The sequence below is a fragment of the Trachypithecus francoisi genome, unplaced genomic scaffold (genome assembly GCF_009764315.1).
Source record: "Trachypithecus francoisi isolate TF-2019V2 unplaced genomic scaffold, Tfra_2.0 Lachesis_group11, whole genome shotgun sequence".
NCBI lineage: Eukaryota > Metazoa > Chordata > Mammalia > Primates > Cercopithecidae > Trachypithecus > Trachypithecus francoisi.
In genome coordinates this window covers 39,192,409-39,217,833 of record NW_022681456.1, presented here as the reverse complement: position 1 = coordinate 39,217,833, position 25,425 = coordinate 39,192,409, and the positions used below count along the sequence as shown (strand labels likewise).

Below are 25,425 nucleotides of genomic sequence, written 5' to 3'. Positions count from 1 at the left end.
CCTGTGGCTTTTCCATCTCATGGTAATCTTAAAGAAAAAAAAATAGTCTTTTGTTTTCTCCCCCCGCATTTTCCTCACCGTGGTATCCTTCCCGTGGGTGGTCTTGAACCTGTCTTGCAATTGTATTGTGTTGAAATCTCCACTCAGTTAATTTCAGCAGTGTCATTGGGAGTTTTGTATGCAACAAAAATCCCAAGGCTAGTTAATAGTCTACCATGAGGCTGCAGGAGGATGTCAACAGAAACAATATGTTGACACGAACTGAAATTCTCCATCAGAGAAAATTTGTTTTCTACACAGGCTTCAGCTGGAAAAAGCTGAAGAGCTCTATAAAATCTTGAATGCTAATAGAGTCGTTTTTCATTTAATAAATATTTATTGGGCACCTTGTATGTGCCAGGTACTGTTCTGGGTGCTGAATATACAAAGGTGAACAAAACAGGCAATGCCCCTGCTCTCTTGGTGGGAAGAAAAAGACAGAAAACAAGTAAATGGATTAATCAGCGATAAAGACAGTTTAGATAGTGCTAAGTGCTATGAAGAAAACAGAGTGATGGGTAGAGAGTGACAGAGGTGTTCAGCGGAGAAGTGATCAGGGAAGGCTTCTCAGAGGAGGTGATGTTGGAGACTTGAAGGATAAAGAAGTATGCAAGCATACACATGGAGAAGGTTCAGATTGACTTCAGATTAGATCTATATTAAGGTGTATCCTGGAAGATAAAAATCCACATCGTGCCCAAGGAGTGTGTGTGTCAATTGGATGAGATTTCTCTTATGCAAAATTCAACCCATTTTGGGTTTTTGTGACTCATTGTTACTTCCTGCATTGCTTCACTGATCATGTTCTTTTTCCGAGGCTGCCCGCCTAAACTAAGCTGAGGAAGGAACGTTTCCCTTGCTCCAGTCTTGCTGGCTTTTGTCTCTGTGTTGATATTCTCATGAAGTTTGCAATTAGAAAGTCCAAGTGTTCCATTAGTGCCTGTGGGCTGGGGCTCAGGCTAGGTGAGAGACGATATTAACACCAATGTGTCCTGTCTCATCTGAGAGAGATGAGACTCTAGGGGCCACAGAGGCAGAAATCCCTCACCCCTCTGTGTAGCACATTTAGGACCTTTGTGGTGAAAACTAAAACTTCTTGTCCTGTCCTCAGGATTATGGAGAGCACTGTTTGCGTAATCTAACAAAAAGAAAAACAATTTGACTCACCCTCAAGGATTTTTAAATTTAAATTTTATGTATTTATTTTTAAGGTAATACAGTGATATTGTTTAAAACTCAAAAGAACCAAGAAAATATTCCGTGAAAGTCACCTGTTCTTGACTTCCAAGGCAACCAATGATAGCAGTTTCATGGGTATCTTTCCAGAGATAGTTTATATCTGTCTACAGGCAAAAAAGTGAAGATATTCTTCCTTCCTTTTGTTGAAACATAAAACACAGTAAACATATATGTTACATATGTAAAAATACCTGTATATGTAACTATGTCTGTATTTATAAATATATGTACATATTTCATATTACACTAACTATAATACAAAGAGCTTTCTAATTATTTTTATAGCTGAATAGTATTCCCTTGTTTGTACTATAGTTTACTTAACCAGTTCCCTATTGATGGACATTTAAGTTGTTTTAATCTTTTCTTTATAACATATAATGCTACAATGAATATATATCATTTCACACACACACACGCACACACACATATATACACACACGCATACATATATATATATGTATGTTTGTATGTATGTATGTATGTATATTTATATGAGGGGCTGCAGGATCCAAGGGTATGTGCTTTATAATTTTGATAGATGGTGCCAAATTACCTTCTAGAGAGGTCTGGCTTCCATCACTGTTGAAACATACTAATTTAAACCCGGCATCTATGGCTATCAGGACAAGCTGCAGTGCAAGCCACGCTAAGTAGCTTTTTCAGGAAACTGATTGGTAAATCCTGGGCCACAGAACTTTTTGATAACTTGTAAAAAAATGAAAGAAAGAGAGAGAAAGAAAGAGAGGGAGGAAGGAAGGAAGGGCAGGGCAGGGCAGGGCAGGGCAGGGAAGGGAAGGGAAGGGAAGGGAAGGGAAGGGAAAAGAAAAAGCTTCCTTACCGCAGTTCAGAGTTCTAGACAGAATACTGGTGCTTCATTTCCAGGTACCAAGTAAATAAATCAATGTTGCACCCAACTGGATCTTTCCAGGTGCCGCCCATCTGTATCAATGATGCTCCAAGAGTAAATAAATAAGCCCCAGGCCGGGCGCGGTGGCTCAAGCCTGTAATCCCAGCACTTTGGGAGGCCGAGACGGGCGGATCACGAGGTCAGGAGATCGAGACCATCCTGGCTAATACGGCGAAACCCCGTCTCTACTGAAAATACAAAAAATTAGCCGGGCATGGTGGCGGGCGCCTGCAGTCCCAGCTACTCGGGAGGCTGAGGCAGGAGAATGGTGCGGAGCTTGCAGTGAGCTGAGAGCCGGCCACTGCACTCCAGCCTGGGTGGCAGAGCAAGACTCCGTCTCAAAAAAATAAAATAAAATAAAATAAAATAAAATAAAATAAAATAAGCCCCCAATAAATACTGCAGTGCAGTTCCTAATTTGTGTAAAATGGATGAGTGGTGGCATAAAGTATGTTTTTACTTTGCAATTTTAAAGCAAACCCCACAGACACAATGTCATTTCACCTCAACATATTTCGTTATGTATGTCTCAAAAACTAGTTATTTTCTTAAATAATTGTAACCATAATGCCATGATCACAGCTAATAAAATTATCAGTCATTCTTTAGGATCACTTACTATCCAGTCTGTGTAACTAAATATTCCCAATTGATTTAAAATGTATTTAGAGGCTGGCGGATCACAAGGTCAGGAGATCAAGACCACGGTGAAACCCCGTCTCTACTGAAAATACAAAAAATTAGCCGGGCATGGTGGCGGGCGCCTGCAGTCCCAGCTACTCGGGAGGCTGAGGCAGGAGAATGGCGTGATCCCGGGAGGCGGAGCTTGCAGTGAGCCGAGATCGCGCCACTGCACCCCAGCCAGGGCGACAGAGCGAGACTCCTCTCAAAAAAAAAAAAAAGTATTTAAAATGGTTTTGTTCAAATTGGTATTTGCACAAAGTCCTCAAACCAAAGTTGGTTGTTCTATTATCTAGAGCAGTCTCCTCCCTTACTTTTATTCCCTGCCACTAACTTAACTGAAAAACCAGGTCCTTTGCCCTACAGAATGTCTCTTACCATGTGTTTGGCTTTCAGCTTCCTTGTGGTGTCATTTAGCTTGTTTCTTTACTCCTGCTTCCTAGTGCTACATGGAAGTTAGTGCTAAAGACTTGATTAGATTCAGGTTCACCTTTATTGGCAAGAATACGTTATGGGTGTGTGCTGCCCAATGATGCTTTTGCCATGATGAATTCCTGAAGAGGTGCCAGGGCAGCAGCTTCTCTTTTCTTGACCCTTCCTTGAGAATGTTTCTATCAATGTTTGTTTTTTTTAAAAAAAAAAACAATGAAAAACTGGCTTCCTGTTTCTCTTTGCTTATACAACTGCTTTCCAGAACCAGATCAACTGAATCTGAGCTGATTAATACAGCTAATGAATTAGAGATGGCAAATCCTGGCAAGCCCATACCTTGGTCAGTGCCTGTCCCTTGGCTTGCTTACAGGATTTTGTAGAGCAGTGTTGGCCAAGAGAACTTTCTGTGATGATAGAAGTGTTCTACATCTGCACTCTCCGATATGGTAGCCAGTCACTACAGGTAGCTAGTGAACACTTGAAATGTTGCTAGTGTTTTTAATTAAATTTAAATTTTTAAGTAAATGTAAATTTAAATAGCCATTATGTGGCTAGTGGTTGTCATATTGGATAGTGCAGCTATAAAGTCATTTTAAAATGACTTGAGACACACACCTTTCCCACCTCCCTTAGGACCTAACTGCTTCTGTTTTAAAAAGAGCTTTTAAGAAGTCATATTTCATATGTTTGGTTAGTGAGATTGACTTTTACAAAGCTGCTGCTGAATTTGGTGAGTAGTCCAAGGGCTTCAGGTGAGCCACTATTTGCACAAAATCCACCTGGGCTTGACCCAAGGAGATGATAGAAGGAAGTCACTGAGTCGCTGGGCAAAGCTAGACGCAGGCCCAGGCCCTGGAAAGGGAAAATGAATGCAGGAAGTTGCTCTGTGTGCAAAATTGATAAGAAGCCTTTGGCTAAACAGCAGATACCTAACTGCCATCAGGATATGTGGGTATAGACATATTATTGATTAGTAGATGTGTGAAGTAGACTTTGTCCAAAAAGAATCTCAGATGCCAAATTTTTCTTTTCAAACCACGCTTCCAATGTAGCTGATATCTACAGTGGTGGAGATATGATATAGATAATCTATCTGGATGTGTTCAGACTGACAAAATGTTGAACGCCTTCACTTTTCAAAGTAGTGGGTACACATTGTGTTAGGTACAAAGATGATTAAAGGTTAGGTACAAAGGTGATTAAGACATGGTCCCAGGCCAGGCACGATGGTTCACACATGTAATCCCAGAACTTTGGGAGGCAGAGGCGGTGGATCACCTGAGGTCAGGAGTTCGAGACCAGCCTGGCCAACATGGTGAAACCCCGTCTCTACTAAAAATACAAAAATTAGCTGGGCGTGGTGGCACATGTCTGTAGTCCCAGCTCTTCAGGAGGCTGAGGCAAGATAATGGCTTGAACCTGGGAGGCAGAGGTTGCAGTGAACCAAGATCGCACCACTGCACTCAAGTCTGAGCAACTGAGCAAGACTCCATCTCAAAAAAAAAAAAAAAAAAAAAGAAGACATGGTCCCTGCCCAAAGGGAACTTGCAATCTAGTAACAGATTATTATCTATTGACTATTGATTATGTGCTAAGCATCTTTCATAGTTCTTATTTGATCTTTACAAAACTGTAATAAGGAAGGCACTATTAGCCCCATTTTAGAGATGAGGAAATTGAGGCCCAGGGAGATTAAGTTACTAGTTCAAAGTAGTGCAGCTACTTAAAGGATGGAGGCAGGATGCAAACCCAAGCTTAAGCCACCATTGTACTTCTCTAGCACTGTAGAATTAGAGTCTCCTGATGGGTCTTCATACCCACCCTTCAAACCCCGCCTTCTCACCATGTCCTCTTGCTCCTCGACTCATGACCGTGGCCTCCTCTCTCTCATCTACAGTAAAAGGCAGGTTTTTTACACAGGCCCACGAGATCCTTGATTATCCTTCCCCTGTTATCTTACTATCTTATTGTTCACTCCTCTACCTCTCTCCACTGAAGCCACTCTGACCTCCTCCCATTTTAGTTTCTTTGCACTGGCAGGGCTGCTTTTAAGAACATGTTTCATTCAAGTATGAAAATAACTCATCTCCTGCAAGTCTAAATAAATGCCACCTTTTCAGTGATACCTACCCTGAACATAATATTCTCTTAACCCCTAACCCCACTATATTTTGTAATTTACTTTTTTCTTATTAAGTTGCTCACCCCACCACACACACACAAGAATTTAAGTTCTATGAGGTCAGGAGCTCTCCCTTCCCCCTTTTGTTCACTGCCGTTTTTCAAACACCCAGAACAGTGCTGGGTGCATAATGGGTGTTTGGTAGATGTTTGTTGACTGAAGATGGATGAAGCTCAGGTGTGTCCAATTTCAAAACCACTGAGCACTGAGTCACACTTGCATATATTTTATATGTGAACACAAACCTACTTGTCTGTATCTGCCACGTTAATCTGGGTCACTTCTAACGGGGTGACGATCAGAGTATCCTGTGCAAATACATGTGGGAGCTACTTCCTTTAATTTCCAGTCTCTCTTGAGACAGCACTAATGAAGCTGTCACTTGTGGCTTCCTATAGGGCCAGACATGGTCAGAAATTGTGGTCAGCCAGCTTCCACATATGAGGATACTACCCCAGCCCTGAAGAGCAGCTTTTTTTGTTTGTTCATTTTTTATGCCTTTGCCCTTACAAAAGAAGAAATACTCTGCTTGTTATTACCAGCCTTGTTGAGGACTGAGATGTGGGAGGGTTGATTAAGGAGCATGGTACCTTAGGCGGTATTTGTAGTGAGTGAAAAAGGATGTAGCTTTATGATTAAGCTACAATTTTCGCTACCCTGCTATTCAAAGTATTGAATAGAGGCTGGGCACGGTGGCTCACACCTGTTATCGAGCACTTTGGGAGGCCGAGGCGGGTGGATCACGAGGTCAGGAGATTGAGACCATCCTGGCCAACATAGTGAAACCCCATCTCTACTAAAAAAATTAGCCGGGCGAAGTGCGTCTATAGTTCCAGCTACTCGGGAGGCTGAGGCAGTGGAATCGCTTGAACCTGGGAGGCAGAGGTTGCAGTGAGCCAAGATCGTGCCACTACACTCCAGCCTGGTGACAGAGCGAGACTCCGTCTCAAAAAAAAAGAAAAGAAAAGTATTAAATAGAAATCATGTTTCTCTCTTTGAAAAAAAAAATAGGTTATTCTTGGTGAGAATTTGACTTCAAATTGTCCAGAGGTTATCTATGAAATTAAAGAAGAGACACCTGTTTTCTACAAACTTGTTCCTCATCCTGTGAAGAATATCTACATTTATCTAACAGCTGGGAAAGAGGTAGGTAGAAATACTAGTTATTGCTTCTGATTTATAAATAAAAATGGTTTAATCGATGTCATTATCTAGTAGCAAAGCTTTTACTTTGAACTACAGAGTTTAAGCAGTGCCCTAGGCTTCGAGGAGACCCGCAGTGGTTCACAGGCATGGAATTGAAAACCTTACTGACTGTCAGTAAATAAGCAAGAAATATTATCTATTTAGACAATTTTAGTATTGGCTATATTTCCAGTGCCAAGGTTTTCAGAGGAGGGTGTGCTTGCAAATGGGCACATAATCAGCAAGGTAACTGAATTTACACATTTATTGTGTGGTCACTGAATGGTTAGATGCATTTATGAATATACCCAATGGGACTGGCTTTGGAATTTGGGGTTAATATCAGGCCACAGTCTCATACACATTCATGAACCAGGAAATATATGGTACTAACCCTCCCCCTCTTCATTTATCTTGCTGTTTTGGCTTTTCTTTTCCTTCTGCTTACTGAAATAAAAGTAATATATTTTTATATTTCCTTCATCTTTACCAAGTACTTTCACCAAGGGAAGGAGAAAAGAAACTAATTGTTAGTGAGTCTCTACTACGTATTAGTCACTGTTCTTTGCAAGATCTCTGTCTAGATGCATAGAATTATGTACATACACATACACACAAGTGTAGAAAACAGTGTTAATGAAATGTGTTACTGACTGCACATAGTGGCTCATGCCTGTTATCCCAGCACTTTGGGAGGCTGAGACGGGAGGATCCCTTGGGGCCTGGAGTTTACGGCTGCAGTGAGCCATGATCAAACCACTGTACTCTAGCCTGGGTGACAGAGCAAGACACCACCTCACAAAAAAAAAAAAAAGAAAAAAAAAAAAGGCTGGGCATGGTGGCTCACACCTATAATCCTAGCACTTTGGGAAGCCAAGGCGGAGATCACCTGAGTTCAGAAGTTCAAGACCACCCTGGGCAACATGATGAAAACCCATCTCCACTAAAAATACAAACAATTAGCTGGGTGTGGTGGTGCATGCCTATAATCCCAGCTACTTGGGAGGCTGAAGGACAAGAATCGCTTGAAACCAGGAGATGGAGGTTGTAGTGAGCTGACATCACCACTGCACCCTAGCCTGGGCACAGAGTGAGACTCTGTCTCAAAAAAGAAAAAAAAAAAAAGAAGAAAAAGAAGTGTGTTTTTAATTTAATGAGATAGTTACCTTTGTTTTATATGAAGACTCTAAGACTTGGAGAGGTTAAATAACTCGTTAAAGAATATCTATCTATCTATATAGATAGATAGATAGATATGTATGTATAGATTTATAGGTTAGCCTTTGCAGGGCTAAGACAGAAACTCAACCCTGATTCTAAAGCCCGTGATACATGGTATTAAATCCAAAATTTGTGAAAACTGGACATTCCCTGGCTCAGTGGTTTTGACCCATGACCATTGGAACATGGAAAATGCAAAGAAGGTAATTGAGACTTACATAATTCTATAATGGATGTAACAGATACTCTCAGCCCCCCCCTGGTTTTCCATTCTTTTCCCTTCAGTCATTCTGAGGAGAAGAGCAATGACAGCCGTCTACATGTGCTTTCTGAGTCACAGACAAGATGTCCAAGCAATTTGTAGTTTCTGGTATTCTTATAAAGATGATATTGTTCTTTGCACATTGAAAAGTCAGTTGTATCAAAATGAGCGCATTGAGATGGCCACATCTTCCCAGAGAGCTTGTAAACCAGTCCTTCACCATGTAGAATCTCCTATGCCAATTTGCTTCACCATTCAGACACTTTGTATTATGTTTCTTCCCTGGGGATCCCATCTTTGAAAGACCTTTGTCTACCCAACAAACTGCACATATTAAGTAACGGTTCCCATTCCCAGGGTTTATTTATCAAGGGCATCTCAAAACTGCTGGTCAGAGTACTGACTGCGCTCCCACATGGAGCTGATAACATTTCAACCCAAAGCAAAGAAATTTGATATCTTGCTTAATCCGTGCATGTTTTTCCATTCAGTTTTTTGAAATATTGCAAATAGCTCATAAGTCTCCATTACTTCCTTCATGGATAGTAATGGAACCCCAGAACTCAGGACCCTAGGCTGGGAACCACTATGAAAAGCCACCAGTAGTTGATGGGTTCCCACTTTCTAGAAAGCAAAAAGTTCTAGCCTCTGGTCATTCAAAGCCTGAAGTCCTGGGGAGAGTTTTTAACTGGGCATCAAAGCTGGTTAGCCCTGCATTCTTCACTGAGGATTACTGCTAGAGATCCTATTATTTGAACTCTGGCTGAGCAAATATAACCCCTAAAGAGACAAAGCCCAAGGAAGGCTCTTTCCTAGGCTGTTAGGGAGATAAGAACAGCCAAACTAATAAGCTATGGGATATCCATGAAAAGCTATGGGATATGATACAGGGCCGCTCCAAATAATCATATGGAGATGTGTGCATTTATGTGGAATAGTCACTACGGTCTGTTATTAAATTAGAGAGCAGGTCTAATGTATTTTTAGTGTCCCCTCTCTCTCTCTGTCTTTTTGTTTTTTTTTTTTTTTTTGAGATGGAGTGTTGCTCTGTCACCCAGGCTGGAGTGCAGTGGTACAATCTCAGCTCACTGCAACCTCCGCCTCCATGGGTTTGAGCAATTCTCCCGTCTCAGCCTCCCTATTAGCTGGAACTACAGTCACACTCTACCATGCCCAGCTAATTTTTGTATTTTTTTTTTTTTAATAGAGACAGGGTTTCACCATACTGGTCAGGCTGGTCTCAAACTCCTGACCTCAGGTGATCCACCCACCTTGGCCTCCCAAAGTGCTGAGATTACAGGCATGAGCCACCTTGCCTGGCCCTCTCTCTCTTTTTTTTTTTTTGAAACAGAGTCTCACTCTGTCACCCAGGCTGGAGTGCAGTGGTGTGATTCGGCTCACTGCAACCTCCACCTGCTGAGTTCAAGCAATTCTCCTGCCTCAGCCTCTCGACTAGCTGGGATTACAGGCACCCACCACTATGCCCAGCTAAGTTTTGTATCTTTAGCAGAGACAGGGTTGGCCAGACTGGTCTTGAACTCCAGGCCTGAAGTGATCCGCCTACCTCAGCCTCCCAAAGTGCTGGGATTACAGGTGTGAGCCACCGTGCCCGGTCAGTGTCCTCCCTCTTATACAGAGTTATATTTGTGTGTTTAAATACACTGAGTAATAGTTCTCAGAGAATGTTCTGGAGACCCATATTCCACAGAATGTTCTGAGCAAAAGTGGTCCCATGACCAGCTGTTACTTACTATACCCCTCCTGGAATAGTATATGTATATGTGGGGAATAGTATATGTGGGGCTCAGCATATTCAAAGGCTCTCAGAATCCCTGTGCTAAGGAAACCTGTTTCACTTTTTCAGTCTAAGGTTTCATGTTTGCTGGATCATGGAACCCTTTTCTTACATAATAGCAGTAACCAATACTTATTGAACATTTAGTACCTGTCAGACAAATGGTTCATAATAACCCCATGAAGTCGTGATCCATTTTACAGATGAGGAAACAAGGTTAGAGAGATTGCACGACACTATTAAAATCCGTCAGTGTTACAGAGGCATTTGTGAACTACCAGGAAATACTTTCCTCCATTCTGGTTAATTCTGGCTTAGGATCATGGGCTGCCGGCTGCATCTGTCAGCAGTGTTGGGGACTATGAAATGGAAGGGCATGGTTATCCTCCATGAAGTCAACTTGAAACTGAAGGATCCATCTCAGGATAGTCCCTGTTTTCCTCACAAAATAGAGGAAAATAGAGAGCTCCCTTCTACAACTCTTTATTTCTCTAACCTGCTAAAGAGGTTATTTATACTATAGCATGTACAACTTCCTGGCATAGTGAGTTCCACAAGTTCCCTTACTACCTGCTGTGTGGTTTTGCCTGCAGAAAGTGCTCTGTGTGATGCTCAGCTACTCCCTGCCTCTTACCACCCTACTTGGAGGCTCTGACTGGCTGCCTAGATGTCTGGGCCTGCCCAGCTGGGGTGCCCTCTTTGTGGGCTGCTGTTTCCTGACAACAGCAAGAGGCAGCTCTAGGGACAGGGAAGTGATTTGACTACTCCCCCTGTTTCTTTTATTTTCAACTCCACTGGAGGGGTGTGAGCAAAACAAGTCAGGAGCTGAGGTCACGGCGCTGCCCCTGGCAGGGGTGTGGGAGGGCCTGGTCCCTGGTCCTCCTCATTTCCACATTGAGTGCCAACCTCCTGCTGACACTCCTGGGGCAGAGCCTTTGCTGTTCCCTAATGCTCATTTCCAAAATGCCATTGGCCACACATGGACTGTCTCCATATAAAAACCAGGCAACCTGATTCCATGATCCCTATGGAAAACATCATTAGCAGATCAGAAACCCAACTGCATGTCAGACTCACCTGAGAGAGCTCTTAAAATACAGATTCCTGGCCAGACACAGTGGTGCATGCCTGCAATCTCAGCACTTTTGGGAGGCTGAGGTGGGAGGAGTGCTTGAGCCCAGAAGTTCAAAACCAGCCTGAGCAACATAGTGAGACCCTGTGTCTTTAAGAAAAAAATATTTTAAATGAAAAAAATACACATTCCTGGGCTCCGCCCCCAGACTTAGTGAGTCTCTGCGGCAGAGGCCTGGGAATATGCACTGTGAAAAGCTCCCCAGGTGATTTCCATACAAGGACTTCATGTTCTAGAACTTGAGACCCACTGCCCAGTGCCAATATGGAGGTGTTCTGAGTGCAAATTGATAAATAGGCTCTTTTTTGCCTTTCATTAGATAAGGTGTTGTAGTTTTCCTGCTGTTGCTTATCATTCTGTCTGAACCACTGTCCTCTTTCTTTTTAGGTGAGGAGAATTCGTGTTGCAAACTGCAATAAACATAAATCCTGTTCGGAGTGTTTAACAGCCACAGACCCTCACTGCGGTTGGTGCCATCCACTACAAAGGTATCTCCTGAATTCTTTCTCACCAACTCGCATTTTCCAAAAAGTGTCATGCGGCAGAACACTTGTTGCCCTACTTTAACGATCCATTCCAGTGACCTGAGGGAACTGATCTCTTCCTCGACTAAAATCTCGTTGTGCAATCCTAATGAATTCTCGAAGATGTTTCCAGCCACGTCCGTGCTATGCAATCACTGGACCGGGGGGGCTCCCCAGTCTGGGGGCGGGAGGGGCAGGTGTGCGGCCTTCAGGAGAATGGGCGAGAGCAGGCAGATTTGGCTTTTACTTTCTCCAGAGTTCTCCAAGACTCAAGAGAGAGGCAAAAGGTCCCCCCTCCGAGAAGATAAAAGAATAGAGATGTTTGAAATTTTTTCAGTTGAATCCCCATCATGGCATGTATTCTGCTCGCTCCGCAGAAGCCTCGTTATTGATGGCGCCGTCTCCTAATGCGCCGCGCAGCTGGGGGCCTGATGTACAATCTCAGTCTCCGGGCAGAATCTGCCCAGCCTGATCTGAAATGACGATGTTCACGACCCATCTAGGCTCAGGGGCGACTCGGAGCAGCTTCCTCGCCATGGCAGTTTCCTAGCGTCCCTGGGCCCGGCCTGGTTGGATTCGCCGTCGCCATGGCAACCCAGTACTGGGGCTCTTGCTGGAGAAGCAAAGAAGGAGAGAGCCTTCGCTGCAGCTCAGGCAGGAAAGAGAGAGAGAGAGAGAACGAGAGAGAGAGAGAAAAAAAAACCCATAACAGTGTCTGTCAGTTTGGTGCTTTCAGTTTTTAAAGGTGAAAAGGATAAGAAAGAGCAGAGCAGGTGGAGAGATGCTGAAGGCTAAACCAGGGGACAGTTTGGGGCTAGAAAGAGGAGGAGGAAGAGAATTGGGGACTGAAGGGGGAGGCAGCCAAGAGAAATGAAGGGAGAGGGGGAAATGCAATACAAGCAAGAGGTTTAGGAAACAAACCAAAAATATGGGGATGGAATTAATTAAGAGTTCATGGGGGAAGGCACAATTTGAGCTGCAGCAAGAGGAATAATTGCCCCTGCCATTTGCTACGCTTCCTTACCGGGCTGTTTCCGTCAGAGTCACTGGCAGACAAACGAAGCAAGGGCCAGAAAAATGCTCATGAATAATTCACTGATCACGAATGGGATTTATTTGTTGCACACTCACTGAGCAGTCTTGCCATAATCTTTTAGATCCATTCATTTATGTAGCACCCCTGTCTGTATTTGTAGAGCTGTGTACAGGAGTCAATTCGATAATGGCGGCGACGATGGTGGTGATTAAATAGCCACATGGAGCTAGCAGCTAACCTATTAACAAGCTCAGCTCTAGAGCCTGTGGGAGATGTCCAAGCTGGTGATATGAATTTGGGAGTTGGTAGATTTTAGATGGTACTTAGAGAAACCGTAAGACCAGATGAAGGAGTGAGTGTTGATTGAGGAGAGAAGTTTGAGAACTGAGCATTGAGGGGCTGTGGTGTTTAGGGGTTGGGGAGAAGGAGGGGAAACAGAACAAGAAATAAGGAGGGAGCAGTCTGAAGGGGAAGAGGAAAAACTGGAGAGGGTGGTCTCCTGGAAGCCAAGGAAAGAAAGGAGGAGGAAGCGATCCACTGGGTCAGATTCAGCTGAGAGGTCAAGCAGGAGAAGAAAAGAATGGATCCATTGCACTTATCAGGTGACAATGGGTGACTGCTGGGAATGCCATTGTTAGGAGTGGCGCTAAATCCACTAGAGACAATGGGAAAATAAGACCTTAAGCAGGGACAGCTTAGAGAAGCTTTACTGAGAAAGACAGCTGAAAAAATGAAGCAGACACTGGAAGAGTAAGTAGAGTCCAAAGAATTTTTTCTTTTTCTTTTTTCTTTTTTTTTGAGACGAACTCTGGCTGTGTCTCCCAGGCTGGAGTGCAGTGGCATGATCTCGGCTGACTGCAGCCTCCACCTCCCAGGTTCAAGCTGATTCTCCTGCCTCAGCCTCCCGAGTAGCTGGGATTACTGGCATGTGCCACCACACCCAACTAATTTTTGTATTTTTAGTAGAGATGGGGGTTTCACCATGTTGGCCAGGCTGGTCTCGAACTCCTGACCTCAGGTGATCTGCCCTCCTCAGCCTCCCAAAGTGCTGGGATTACAGGCGTGAGCCACTGCACCCATCCTGTTTTGTCTTTTTAAGATGCATGAAATAACAGTGCATGTCTGCACTGTTGGGAAAATTCCAGAAGAGAAGGAGAAATGGATGATACAGGAGAGAGAAGGGTTGTGGACTGTTGTCTTTCAGCAGATGGAAGACAATGTGACTTGGTGTGCCAGCAGGGAGGCCAGCCTCAGACAGGAGCACTGGCTCCTCACCCTCAGTGATAGGAGGGAAGGTAGGGAATCTGGGCCTGAGCATGGGGAGGCGGCAGAGGCCTGTGTTTTGTCTTCTCCTATTGCTCACATTATTTTCAGTGGCCTAAGGCCATTGAGAGTGAGGTTGGAGAGGAAGCACTGGAGGTTTGAGGAGAAAAGAGAGAGAAGGAGTGGACTGGAAGACTGGGAGAGAGAACAGAGTAGAGAAATATAGAATAGTTGCCAGGCAGCATTAGGGCCCACTTGAGGTTGGTGGTCTTGTGTTTAAAGTGAGAGCCGTAAGCATGGTTTTGTCTTTCTCAAGATGCGTTCAGCTCTGGTGGTATAGCTGTAGACTCAGAAAAGTTAGCTCTAGCCAATTTGGGGGCTTTGCCAGAAAATATATCAAGAAGGGAGAGAGTGTCCAGGGTGCTGAGGGAGGATGTAAAGAATGGATGATGATATTGACATGGATGTTGATTCATATAATGATGGCACTTGGGCTCTAAGGAGGGAAGTAAGGATCTGATGGGGGTAGGGACATGAAAAGGTGGCAGGGTCTATGTTGGAAGTTGAGGTTGACTTTAAAGATTGTTAGGGGCAGGCGCAGTGACTCACACCTGTAATCCCAGCTTTTTGGGAGGCCAAAGCGGGTGGATCACTTGAGGCCAAGAGTTTGAGACCAGCCTGGGCAACATGGCAAAGACCCCATCTCTACAAAAATACAAACATTAGCTGGGTATGGCGGTATGTGCTTGTGGTCCCAGCTACTCGGGAGGTTAATGTGGGAGGCTTGCTTGAGTCCCTGAGGCAGAAGTTGCAGTGAGCTGAGATGACATCTCTACTTTCCAGCTTGGATGACAAAGTGAGACCCTGTTTCAAAAAAAAAAAAAAAAAATTGTTGGAACTAGGGAATTGGAAAGGGGAATTATTGGACTGTGGGGGCTTGATATTGAGGTCATGGACGGGTGGCATTATTGGCAATGACAGGGTCTGCCATATGATTGTCAAGATCACTGGCAGAGAGGGGTCAAGGAACTGAGGTGGTTACCAGAATACTAAATGGCTCCGTCATCTGTGTGGAAATCGTGGTCACCAAGAGATTGAGGAGCTACATATTCAAGGAATGAAGGGAAGTGGCCAGGGCTGGAGTGGTCTGTAATGATCACAATGAGGAGGGACCTGGGGTGGTTTGAGCTGACAGCATGGGCTTCGAAGCTGGGGAGGAAGTGTTGGAAAGAGAGAAGAAGGATCTTCCAGAAGAGGCTGCAAGACACAAGTAGGACACCTAGATGAGGGAGAGGAAGCAGCCGGACCTTGAGAGGGGCCTGGGGAAGCTGTGACCTTGAGGGAGAGCTGGTTTCAGTAATATTGAGAAGGTGAAAGGAACAATCTGAGAAGAGGTTGAAGACATGGGGGCTTCTGTTGATAACTGGCTGTGAGTTATACTCTTCTGTGTGTTTGTTTGTTTTGAGACAGGGTCTCACCCTGTCACCCAGGCTGGAGTGCAGTGGTGCAATCACAGCTCACTACAACCTAGACCTCCCCAGGCTCAGGTGATCCTTCCACTGCAGTCTGCCAAGTAGTTGGGACCACAGGTATGCACCACCACGCCCAGTTTTTTTGTTTTTTTTTTTTTTGTATTTTGTAGAGACAGGGTTTCACCATGTTGCCCAGGCTGGTCTTGAACTCCTGAGCTCAAGCAATCCTCCTTCCTGGGCCTCCCAAAGTGTTAGGATTAGAGACGTGGGCCACCATGCACAGCCAAAAGCCTACTTCTGCTCTTGCTCCCTCACCCCATCCCAGTGCTCTCCAAGAAAAGTGATTCATTTAAAATCCAAATCAGATTATGTCACTCCCCAGCTTAATACCCTCCCCTGGCTTTCCATCTTAGAACTCAGTCTGACTCCCTTGCTGCCAGGACCTGCATACCAGGCTTTCCATGATCTGGCCTTCCATCACTTCTCTGACCTCTCATGCCATTATCTCCTTTGTTTACTCAACCCCAGACATCCTGATTTAAGACTATACTAAGCATGTTCCTGCCCTGGGGCCTTTGCATATGCTCTTTCCTCAGTCTAGTGCATTCTTCCCCACATCTTTCTATGGCAGACTCTTTCTTGACTATCTGGTCCTAGAGCACTCATCTCTCTGCACCTGCCTACCCAGTCTTCAATATCCTCCACTCACTCACAGTGACATTACTTTTTTCTTTTCTTCATGACCCATTGCTATTAGGAATGACTTTACTTCTCTACCTCTCTTTATTGAAATGTGCTCAAAAAAACATAAGTTAAATGAATGAGATAGACTAAGTGATTGGTCAACTCTACCAATGGCAGGTTGAGACTTGTGCCTTAAGTCTTATAAGACATTCTGAAGTCATGGAGCGATGGCGCCTCACAGCCATGTCAGATCACTTGGTTTCAGACAGCCTGGGTTGTGGCCTGCAATGAAATGAAACTAAGTCTCAGATCTGTGACTCATGTGAAGCTCCCCGTACCATTCAAAATTAGGAATTCTAAAGGGGGATGTTTTCTTACGACGGTAGAGCATCCCACTGTGTTTATTTTAAATGTCACGGATTTATTTAGAAAAATAATTTATTTTCTCTGTTGAGAAGGTTGAGTTTTCTTGCATGCATGTCTAGAAAGTGGAATGGTAGGGAGAGGCAAGAAAACTATCTTCACTTCCTTCTGATCAGATGTTAAGAATAAGCATCCAGGCCGGGCACGGTGGCTCACACCTGTAATCCCAACACTTTGGGGAGCTAAGGCAGGTGGATCACCTGAGATCAGGAGTTTGAGACCAGCCTGACCAACATGGTGAAACCCCGTCTCTACTCAAAATACAAAAATTAGCCAGGTGTGGTGGTGCATGCCTGTTAATCTCAGCAACACAGGAGGCTGAGGCAGGAGAATCACTTGAACTCAGGAGGCGGAGCTTGCAGTGAGCCAAGATCCAGCCTGAGTGACAGAGTGAGACTCTGTCTCAAGAAAAAAAAAAAAAAGAACAGGCATCCAGTATAAGCAGATAAAAAGCAATTAGATAAACAATGAACTCTAAAAAGTCTAGTATTTTATTGTTGGAACCTCAGATCCAACCTGTGCTGAATTTGTCTGTGTGGGTGGAAAGTGAATTTTTGCAGGCTGAATATCTTGGGTTTGGAAAGAGTTTCTCAGTTTCTCCCATATTGCAAAGCATAGCACATGTGTTCAGTTATGAATTTCCACAAAACTGGCAATCCTGAACCAATGAACGGGTGAGGTTCCAAAAGTTCATTTGCAAGTTTGTTTGGCATGCAGAATGCATTTTCCCATAGAAACAATGTCATAAATTAAGGATTGACTCCCAAGCCAGCCCATAAAATCCAAAATTATTTAATTTCAACAAATATTTATTGAACACCTAATGAGAGCCTAATCTGGGGCATAAGATAGCTAGGTGGTATTGAGATAAATCGGATGCCATTCTTGGCTTTAAGGAACTTGCATGCTAGCTGGGAAGGCAGACTTATCAGTGGCCAACATTCATTCATTCAATCCTACATCCAATCACAAATATTTTTTAAGCACAACAGTGTGCCAAGTCCTATGCTCAGTGCTCCGGGTACAGTTTTTTCTTGTCTGTATAGAGCTTGCAGTCTAATGAGGAATATAATGTGTATCAGCTAGGTTTCTGCTCTAGTAATGCTGTATAACAAACAACCCCCAAATCCTTAGTGGTCTAAAAGAGCAAACATTTATTTACATTTGTTTTTCTTGCTCATGGGTCAGCCTGTCAGCTATGGGAAGAAGGGTGGCGTCAATGTCAAGCTGAAGATTGAGTTCAGGTCTGTTTCCCATGTTTTTCATTCTGTACATGCTCTTCTTAAGGCAGATAGAAGTAGCATGAGAGACCAAGCTAAACTAGACAACATATTCTAAGCCCTGGCTCACATCATGCTGACCAATATTCCATTGATAAAGCAAGCTGCATGGCCAAGCCCAATATCCATGGAGTAGGGAAATACATTCCACCTACTCTAGTGGAAGATTCTGCAAAGTGACCTGGTAAAAAGGTAGTGTGAGTGTGTCATTCTAGTACAGGATGGATTGAAGAACTGGGAACAATAATCCACTCTCATCAATAAGTAAAGGAGATGAATGAATAGAGTGTCATAAGGGCTAGCATGGGGGAACTGTAGGGGTTCATGGGGGCACATAGGAAATACCTAACCCAAACTTAACAGGTCAAGGAAGGCTTCCTGGAGGAAGGGATGTCTAATCTGAACCTGAAGGGTAGGGGGATATCAGCTAGGTAAAGATGAGGCAGGGGAAGCTGGTGTAGGGATCAGGCTGTACAAAGGCCAGGCGAGCTTGGCCTGAAGCTCCGTGTGGACAAGCATACAGGAGAGCTGGGGGGTGCTGGGAGATGAGGGTGTCAAGATAGGCAGAGGCAGATGAAGGGAAGGTCCTGCAAGTCACATTAAAGAATTTGAATTTTGTTGGAAGGACCTTGGGGAGCCATTGCAGGGCTTTAATTAAAAGTGTGACCAGATCAGATGAGTGTTTTAGAACGAGAACTCTGGGGTGCAAGGTGGACCGGAGGGGACTGAGAAGAGCTGGCAGATCAGTTAGCAGGTGGCTATAAACCAGCAAGAGACCAGGAGCTGAATTAGAGTGATAGTAGTGGTGAGGGAAGGAAGTGGGTGGATTAGAGAGCTATTTGGAAGATAGAATTGACAGGGCTTAGTGATTAATTGGATTCCCCTTTGAGTCTGACACACTAAAAATAGGGCCATAAAATGAAAAATAAAATCTCAAGGTGGCCACTGTTTTTCTGGAAGACGTAGCCTTTCTCCTTTGATCTCAGTCTTCATGAAGAAAACAAACAAGTGATACCCACATGTACACTTAATTCCTCCTCTGTCCCAGGCACTGGGCTAGGCACCAGGTTAGACCCCAGAAGATGGGCACCTGAGTCAAATGTGGGAGGGCTTCTGAGAGACACCAGCGCTGAGTCTCGGAGTGTTCAGTGGGGTGAGTTATCACACTGAAGCTGGTGTTGAGATTACAGGGGAAGGAGTGCAGGCATCTGGCTGGGGTGACCAGATGGACAGAGGTGTCGGTTACTGAGTAGGGAGTGTAGAAGGAGTGGCCTGTTTGGGCTGCATGGGAAATGCAGGGGGCTGACTTCCACACTGGCAACATGGACGGGACAACCGATGAGGACAGAGGAAAGGTCCTGTGTTAGTCTGTTTTTGTACTTCTATAAGGAAATACTTGAGACTGGGTAATTTATAAAGGAAGGAGGTTAGTTAGCTCATGGTTCTGCTGGCTGTACAGGAAGCATGATGCTGGCATCTGCTCAGCTTCTGAGGAGGCCTCAGGAAACTTACAATCATGGCAGAAGGTGAAGGGAAAGCAGGGCATGTCTTATATGGCTGAAGCAGGAGGAAAGGGGGTGGAGGAGGTGCCACACGCTTTTAAACAACCAGATCTCAAGAGAACTCACTTACCATCATTAAAACAGCACGGAGGAGATGGTGCTAAACCATTCATGAAGGATGCACCCCCACGATCTAATCACCTTTCCCCAGGCCCCACCTCCAACATTGAGGATTACAATTGAACATGAGATTTGGGTGGGGACACAAATCCAAACCATATCAGGTCCCAAATGCATTTTGCTTTGGATAGAATCTGGGCTTTGTATGACCTGCCAGTGTCTTATCTCTGCCACTTCTCCTCTTCTATAAAGTGGCATTTATAATTGGCCAGGTATTGCAAAAAGTGCTGGGATTACAGGCACTTTGGGAGGACGAGGTGGGTGGATTGCTTGAACCCAGGAGTTCAAGACCAGCCTGGGCAACATGGTGAAACCCTATCTCTACAAAAAATACAAAAATTAGCTGGGTGTGGTGGCGTGCACCTGTGGTCCCAGCTACTCGGGAGGCTGAGGTGGGAGGATCGTTTGAACATAGGAGGCTGAGGCTTCAGTGAGCTGTGATTGTACCACTGCACTCCAGCCTGGGTGATAGAATGAGACCTTGTCTCAAAAATCATAATAATAATAGTACCTGCCTCAGAGGTTTGCTGAGAGAATTAAATCACATAATGTACATCATCGTAGGCCCAGTGCCTGGCTCCTGGTAGGCAATGAAGTTGTGTCAACTGTCATTGGTGGAAGCCTAAGGAGGCAGTCATTACTTGTCCCTGAGGTTGGGAAAGGCTTCAACGAGGAGGTGGCCTTAAAATTGGGCCTTGAAGCCTGGGTAGACCTTCACCAGGGTAAGAGTGGTCAGGAGGCATTTCAGGCAGAAGAACTAGCGCAGTAAGAGGTCTGTGAAGAGACTGGCAGACGGAGTTCTATGCACTGGCTCTAGAAGGAAGGAAGTGGATGGAAGTGCTGGGTGGGCTCTCAGGGTGGACCTTACTAGCGGGTGCTGGGAACTCATGACAGGGTTTTAAGCAGAGGCCTTCCAGCGCCATATTTGTGTTTTAACAAGATTATCCTGCTGGCAATGTGGAATATGAACCACGTTAATCCAAGGCTCTCCCGGCTTCCCACCCCACGCTTCCTGGGTCGCTTTCCTCTGGTGTGTTTTGTAAAGAGTGAGTTTATGTCATGTCTCTTCCTGATTCAGCTACCTGGTGGCTGTTCTCCGATTTCATGTACCTCCCCATTGGGAGAGGTAGTACGTCTCCCAGTGCATGCATGGGACCCCACTTGCTCTGGTTTTAGTGCCACGATGGAATCAGGGCTGGCTCCTCTTCAGAAAATGGGCCCTACAGGAAAGAGCACACTTGCATTCACCCTGCCATCGCTTCGTGCTCCACTCGGCACAGGGTACACATGGGTGGAGGCAAGGCCCCAGGCATGCTGCTTATAAGGTATCTGTATGCGTCCTTCAATTATCTTTACAAATTTCACATTCACTCCATATTTTTCTACATGTTTCTTCCATGTTGACAGTTGGAAGACCTTCAAGCAGCCCCTGGTGGCTGTTTTTAGGTCTTTAGCTGCTGTTCGGCTGTTCCACGCATGAGATTGTGAAAGAGATCATTTCTCGCTCGGCCTAACAGCAGGGCCCTGTGGTCAGTCTCCCTATCAAACTTTCTGAAGGGTTGGGAGTAACGGAAGGGTATTTTTAACACACGAGAGAAAACTGCCATCTGAAGGCTAAACATGTTTGTCCCCAACACCCCAGAGTAACAGATGAAAAGAATTACATGGGTTGCTTGTGGACACATCCTAGCTCCTTTTTTTATCTTGCTCTCCTGTCTTGAGGGTTCTTCTCCAAGTGACACTCCTTCCTCAAGCCCCCAAGGCCTATCATTAACCTGGTGGGACCCTTCCCACCAGGACTGTGATTGCCCTGAAACTTGACCAGTATAATCCATGGTGCACAGTAATTTATGGCCGTATTCTTTAGTAGCCTGAGTTAGTCTGTTCTGCCATCATGAGAGGTAAGCTATATACAGCGGAGAGGGCCTGATATGGCTTAGATGTTTTGTCTCCTCCAAATCTCATGTTGAAATGTGACCTCCAGTACTGGAGGTGGGTCTGCCAGGAGGGGTCGGGTCATGGGAACAGATCCCTCATGAATGGCTTGGTGCTGTCCTCGCAATAGTGAGTGAGTTCTCACTCTGAGTTCACAGGAGATCTGGCTGTTTAAGAGAGTGTGGCACCTGACCCCTCACATTCTTGCTCCCGCCCTAGCCATGTGACACACATGTTCTCCCTTCACTTCCAGCGTGATTGGAAGCTTCCTGAGCCCCTCACCAGGAGCAGACACTACCCATGCTTCCTGTACAGCCTGTAAAATCAAGAGCCAATTAAACCCCTTTTCTTTATAAATTATCCAGTCTCAGGTATTTCTTTGTAGCTATGCAAAAAATGGACTAACACAGGATCACAGAAGGCTTTGCAGTGGAAAAGTCCAGATGGATGTGACTGCTCCTCATTCAGAAGGTGGCTGCAGTGCCGCTTCCACAGGAAGCCTGCCTTGAGTCCAGGCCTGGCCAGGAGACAGTGTGCATGGGTGGAGAAGAATATGCTTATCATACATTAGACACTACCTTGCACGTTCTGTGCCATGTTCCATTTAGTCCTCCTGGCACCCCATGAAGTAAGCACTATTACAATCCCCACTTTATAGAGAACAGCCTTAGCTTGTGTATAGTTTCCCACAGCCGCAGAAACAAATTCCCACAAACTCAGCAGCTTAAAACTGTGCATGCACTTGTGATCTTATAGTTCTGGAGGTCACAAGCCTGCAATGGGTTTCACTGGGCTGAAACCAAAGCATTGTCAGGGCTGTGCTCCTTCTGGAGGCCCTTCTTTGCCTTTTCCAGCTTCTGGAAGCAGCCAGCATTCCTTGGCTCATGGTCTCTTCCTGTATCTTCAAAACCAACAGTGTGGCATCATCATATTACATTGGGCCCACCCAGATAATCCAAAATTATCTGCCCATTTTAAGATCCTCAACTTACATCTGCAGAGTCCTTTTTGTCATGTGCTATGGTTTGAATGTATTCCCCGAAGTTCATGTATTGGACACTCACTCCCCAGTGTAACAGTGTTGAGAGGTGGAATCTTTCGGACGTGATTAAGTCATGAGGACTCTGTCCTCATGAATGGATTTATGACATTATCACAGGAATGGGTTAGTTATTGCAGGAGTGGGTTACTTACCATAGGAGTGGGTTCCTGATAAAATGATACATTAGGCCCCCTTCTCTCTCTCTTATTCTCTTTCTCTCTCTCTCGTGCTTTCTTGCCCTTCCACCATGGGATGATGCAGCAAGAAGGCCTTCACCAGATGCAGGCCCGTTGACCCTGGACTCCCCAGCCTCTAGAACTGTAAAAAAATAAATTTCTTTTCTTTATAAATTCCCCAGTTAGTAGTAGTCTGTAATAGCAACACAAAACAAACTGAGACACTATATAAGGTGACACAGTCACAGGTTCCAGGGATTAGGACGTGGACATCTTTGGGGGCCATGATTCTGCCTACCACTGGTTATACAAGTAGTGGAAGCAGGATTCAACTCTAGGCTCAGCTCCAGCTCCTAAGCCATTAGAGCAAAACAAAGAGAAACAGGCAAGTGACATGATCTCTCATGGCAGTGGGTAGAGAGGGGAGAACCTGGAGCAAATGGCCCTAATGGAGCATTTGTGATAACTGCTATGTATAAGAAAGACATGGCACTCAGGGCCCACCTGAGTCATAGAAAACCCTCCATCTTGAAAGCTTAGGCAACCATGCATTCATTTAACAGGTATTTGCTGAGTACCTGATATGTGTCAGGCACTGCCTTAAGCGCTGGGATTCTAAGCACTAGCAGTGAGTAACACAGGTCAAAATCCCTCTACACCCATGTTCATTGCAGCACTATTCACAATAGCAAAGACATGGAATCAACCCAAATGCCCATCAATGATAGACTGGATAAAGAAAATGTGGTACATATGTGCCATGGAATGAAAAGGAATGAGCAGCCATGAAAAGGAATGAGGCTCAAGCCTGTAATCCCAGCACTTTGGGAGGCCGAGACGGGCAGATCACGAGGTCAGGAGATCGAGACCATCCTGGCTAACACGGTGAAACCCCGTCTCTACTAAAAAATACAAAAATCTAGCCGGGCGAGGTGGCGGGCGCCTGTAGTCCCAGCTACTCCGGAGGCTGAGACAGGAGAATGCCGTAAACCCGGGAGGCGGAGCTTGCAGTGAGCTGAGATCCGGCCACTGCACTCCAGCCTGGGCGACAGAGCCAGACTCTGGCTCAAAAAAAAAAAAAAAAAGAAAAGGAATGAGATCAGGTCCTTTTGGGGACATGGATGGAGCTGGAAGCCATTATCCTCAGCAAGTAACGCAGGAACAGAAAACCAAATATCGCATGTTCTCACTTATAGGTGGGAGGTGAACAATGAGAACACATGGACACAGGGAGAGAACAACACACATAGGCCCCTGTCACGGGGTAGGGTCAGGGGAGGGAAAGCATTAGGATAAATAGCTAATGCATGCTGGGCTTAATACCTAGGTGATGAGTTGATAGGTACGGCAAACCACCCTGGCACACATTTACCTATGTAACAAACCTGTACATCCTGCACATGTACCCTGGAACTTAAAATGAAAAAAAAAAATTAAAAAAAAAAATCCCTGCCCTCATGGAGTTCCCTCCAGTGAAGTGTTTTAGTTTCCCAAGGCTGCCATAACAAATTACTACCAACACAAATTTATCCTCTCCTAGTTCTGGAGGCCAGAAGTCTGAAATCAAGGTGGCAGCAGAGCTGAGCTCCCTCTGGAGGCTATAGGGGCATATCCTTCCTCACCTCTCCCAGCTCCGGGTGACTCCTGGTATTTCTTGGCTTGGGGTAGGATGACCATCTCTGCCCCGGTCTTCACATGGCCTTCTTCTGTGTGTCCAAATCTCCCTCTCCTTTCTCCTAGAAAATTCCCATTCACTGGGACACCCTAAATCCAGGATGATTTCATCTCGATATCCTTAACTCATTACAGCGGCAAAGACCCTATTTCTACATAAGGTCACATTCTGAGGTTCTGATGGTCAGGAATTTGGGGGAACACTCTTTAACGCACGACATGAGGGAAGATGGACAGTGTAAAAATAAATGAGGAAAGAGAGAACATGTCACAGAGTAAACAGGGCTGTGAAGAAAAATAAAGCAGAAAAAGGAATTGGGGAACGCTCGTTGGAGGCAGGGGGCGCTAAATTTAAACGGGGCCCTGGAAGGCCTCAGTGAGAAGGGGCATCTGAGCCAAGACCCGAAGGGGCACACTCAGTTTTGGGGCTATCCGCCTTCATAGGCTGTTGCACTATGGAGCGGAATGGCCGACAATTTGAGACAGAAGAGCCTTCCTCCTTTCCTTCCAATCCGGGATGTGTCCTCATGCAGATCTCAAGCTTGACGTCTGTGCGGTGACACTTCTTTATGGTCCAGTGCGGCTCTAATGACAGCGATAATGATAATGGAATTGGGGACGGCCCCTCCTTCTCGTGTGAGGACCCCATTGTGCTGACTAATTGTGTAGAAGCAAGTAGGACAACTGTCTGTGGGGTGGAAGCGGTGGGGAGCGAAGAGGAATATGTTCTTTGGGCCTTGGGGAATTACTGGATTACTGTGGCATGGGCGGAATCCATGCATCTGGGTTACTGCGAATGCTGGAAGGGATTTGGAGGGGCTTTCCAACCCCGGAACGGGTCTGGGAGTCAACCTGTGTCCTGTGGATTCTCCACCTCCTTTTTCAGCTGTGAGAGGAGCTGTGAGTTCTACGTATTGCAAAGCAGAAGGCGAAGAGGGGATAGCAGTGTTAAGGGGCACTCTCCACCCTTGTGTCCCAGACAGTCGGCACTGGGAAAGTGGTCGCCATGCTCAGAAGCCAGAGTTTGTTTTTTGTTTTTTGTTGTTGTGTTTAGACAGAGTCTCACTCTGTTGTCAGGCTGGAGTGCAATGGCATGATCTCGGCTCATTGCAAACTCTGCCTCCCGGGTTCAAGTGATTGTCCTGCCTCAGCCTCC

General features: G+C 45.2%; 1 protein-coding gene across 2 annotated transcripts in view; it reads left to right on the top strand.

The window, feature by feature from the left end:
- Positions 1-25,425, top strand: part of PLXNC1 (plexin C1) — a 161,656-nt gene that overhangs the window by 27,105 nt on the left and 109,126 nt on the right. For both annotated transcript variants that reach the window (XM_033221042.1, XM_033221044.1), the window contains exons 3-4: positions 6,495-6,629; positions 11,466-11,566. In XM_033221042.1, coding sequence (XP_033076933.1) covers positions 6,495-6,629; positions 11,466-11,566 — 236 coding nt within the window. The remainder of the gene's footprint in view (positions 1-6,494; positions 6,630-11,465; positions 11,567-25,425) is intronic.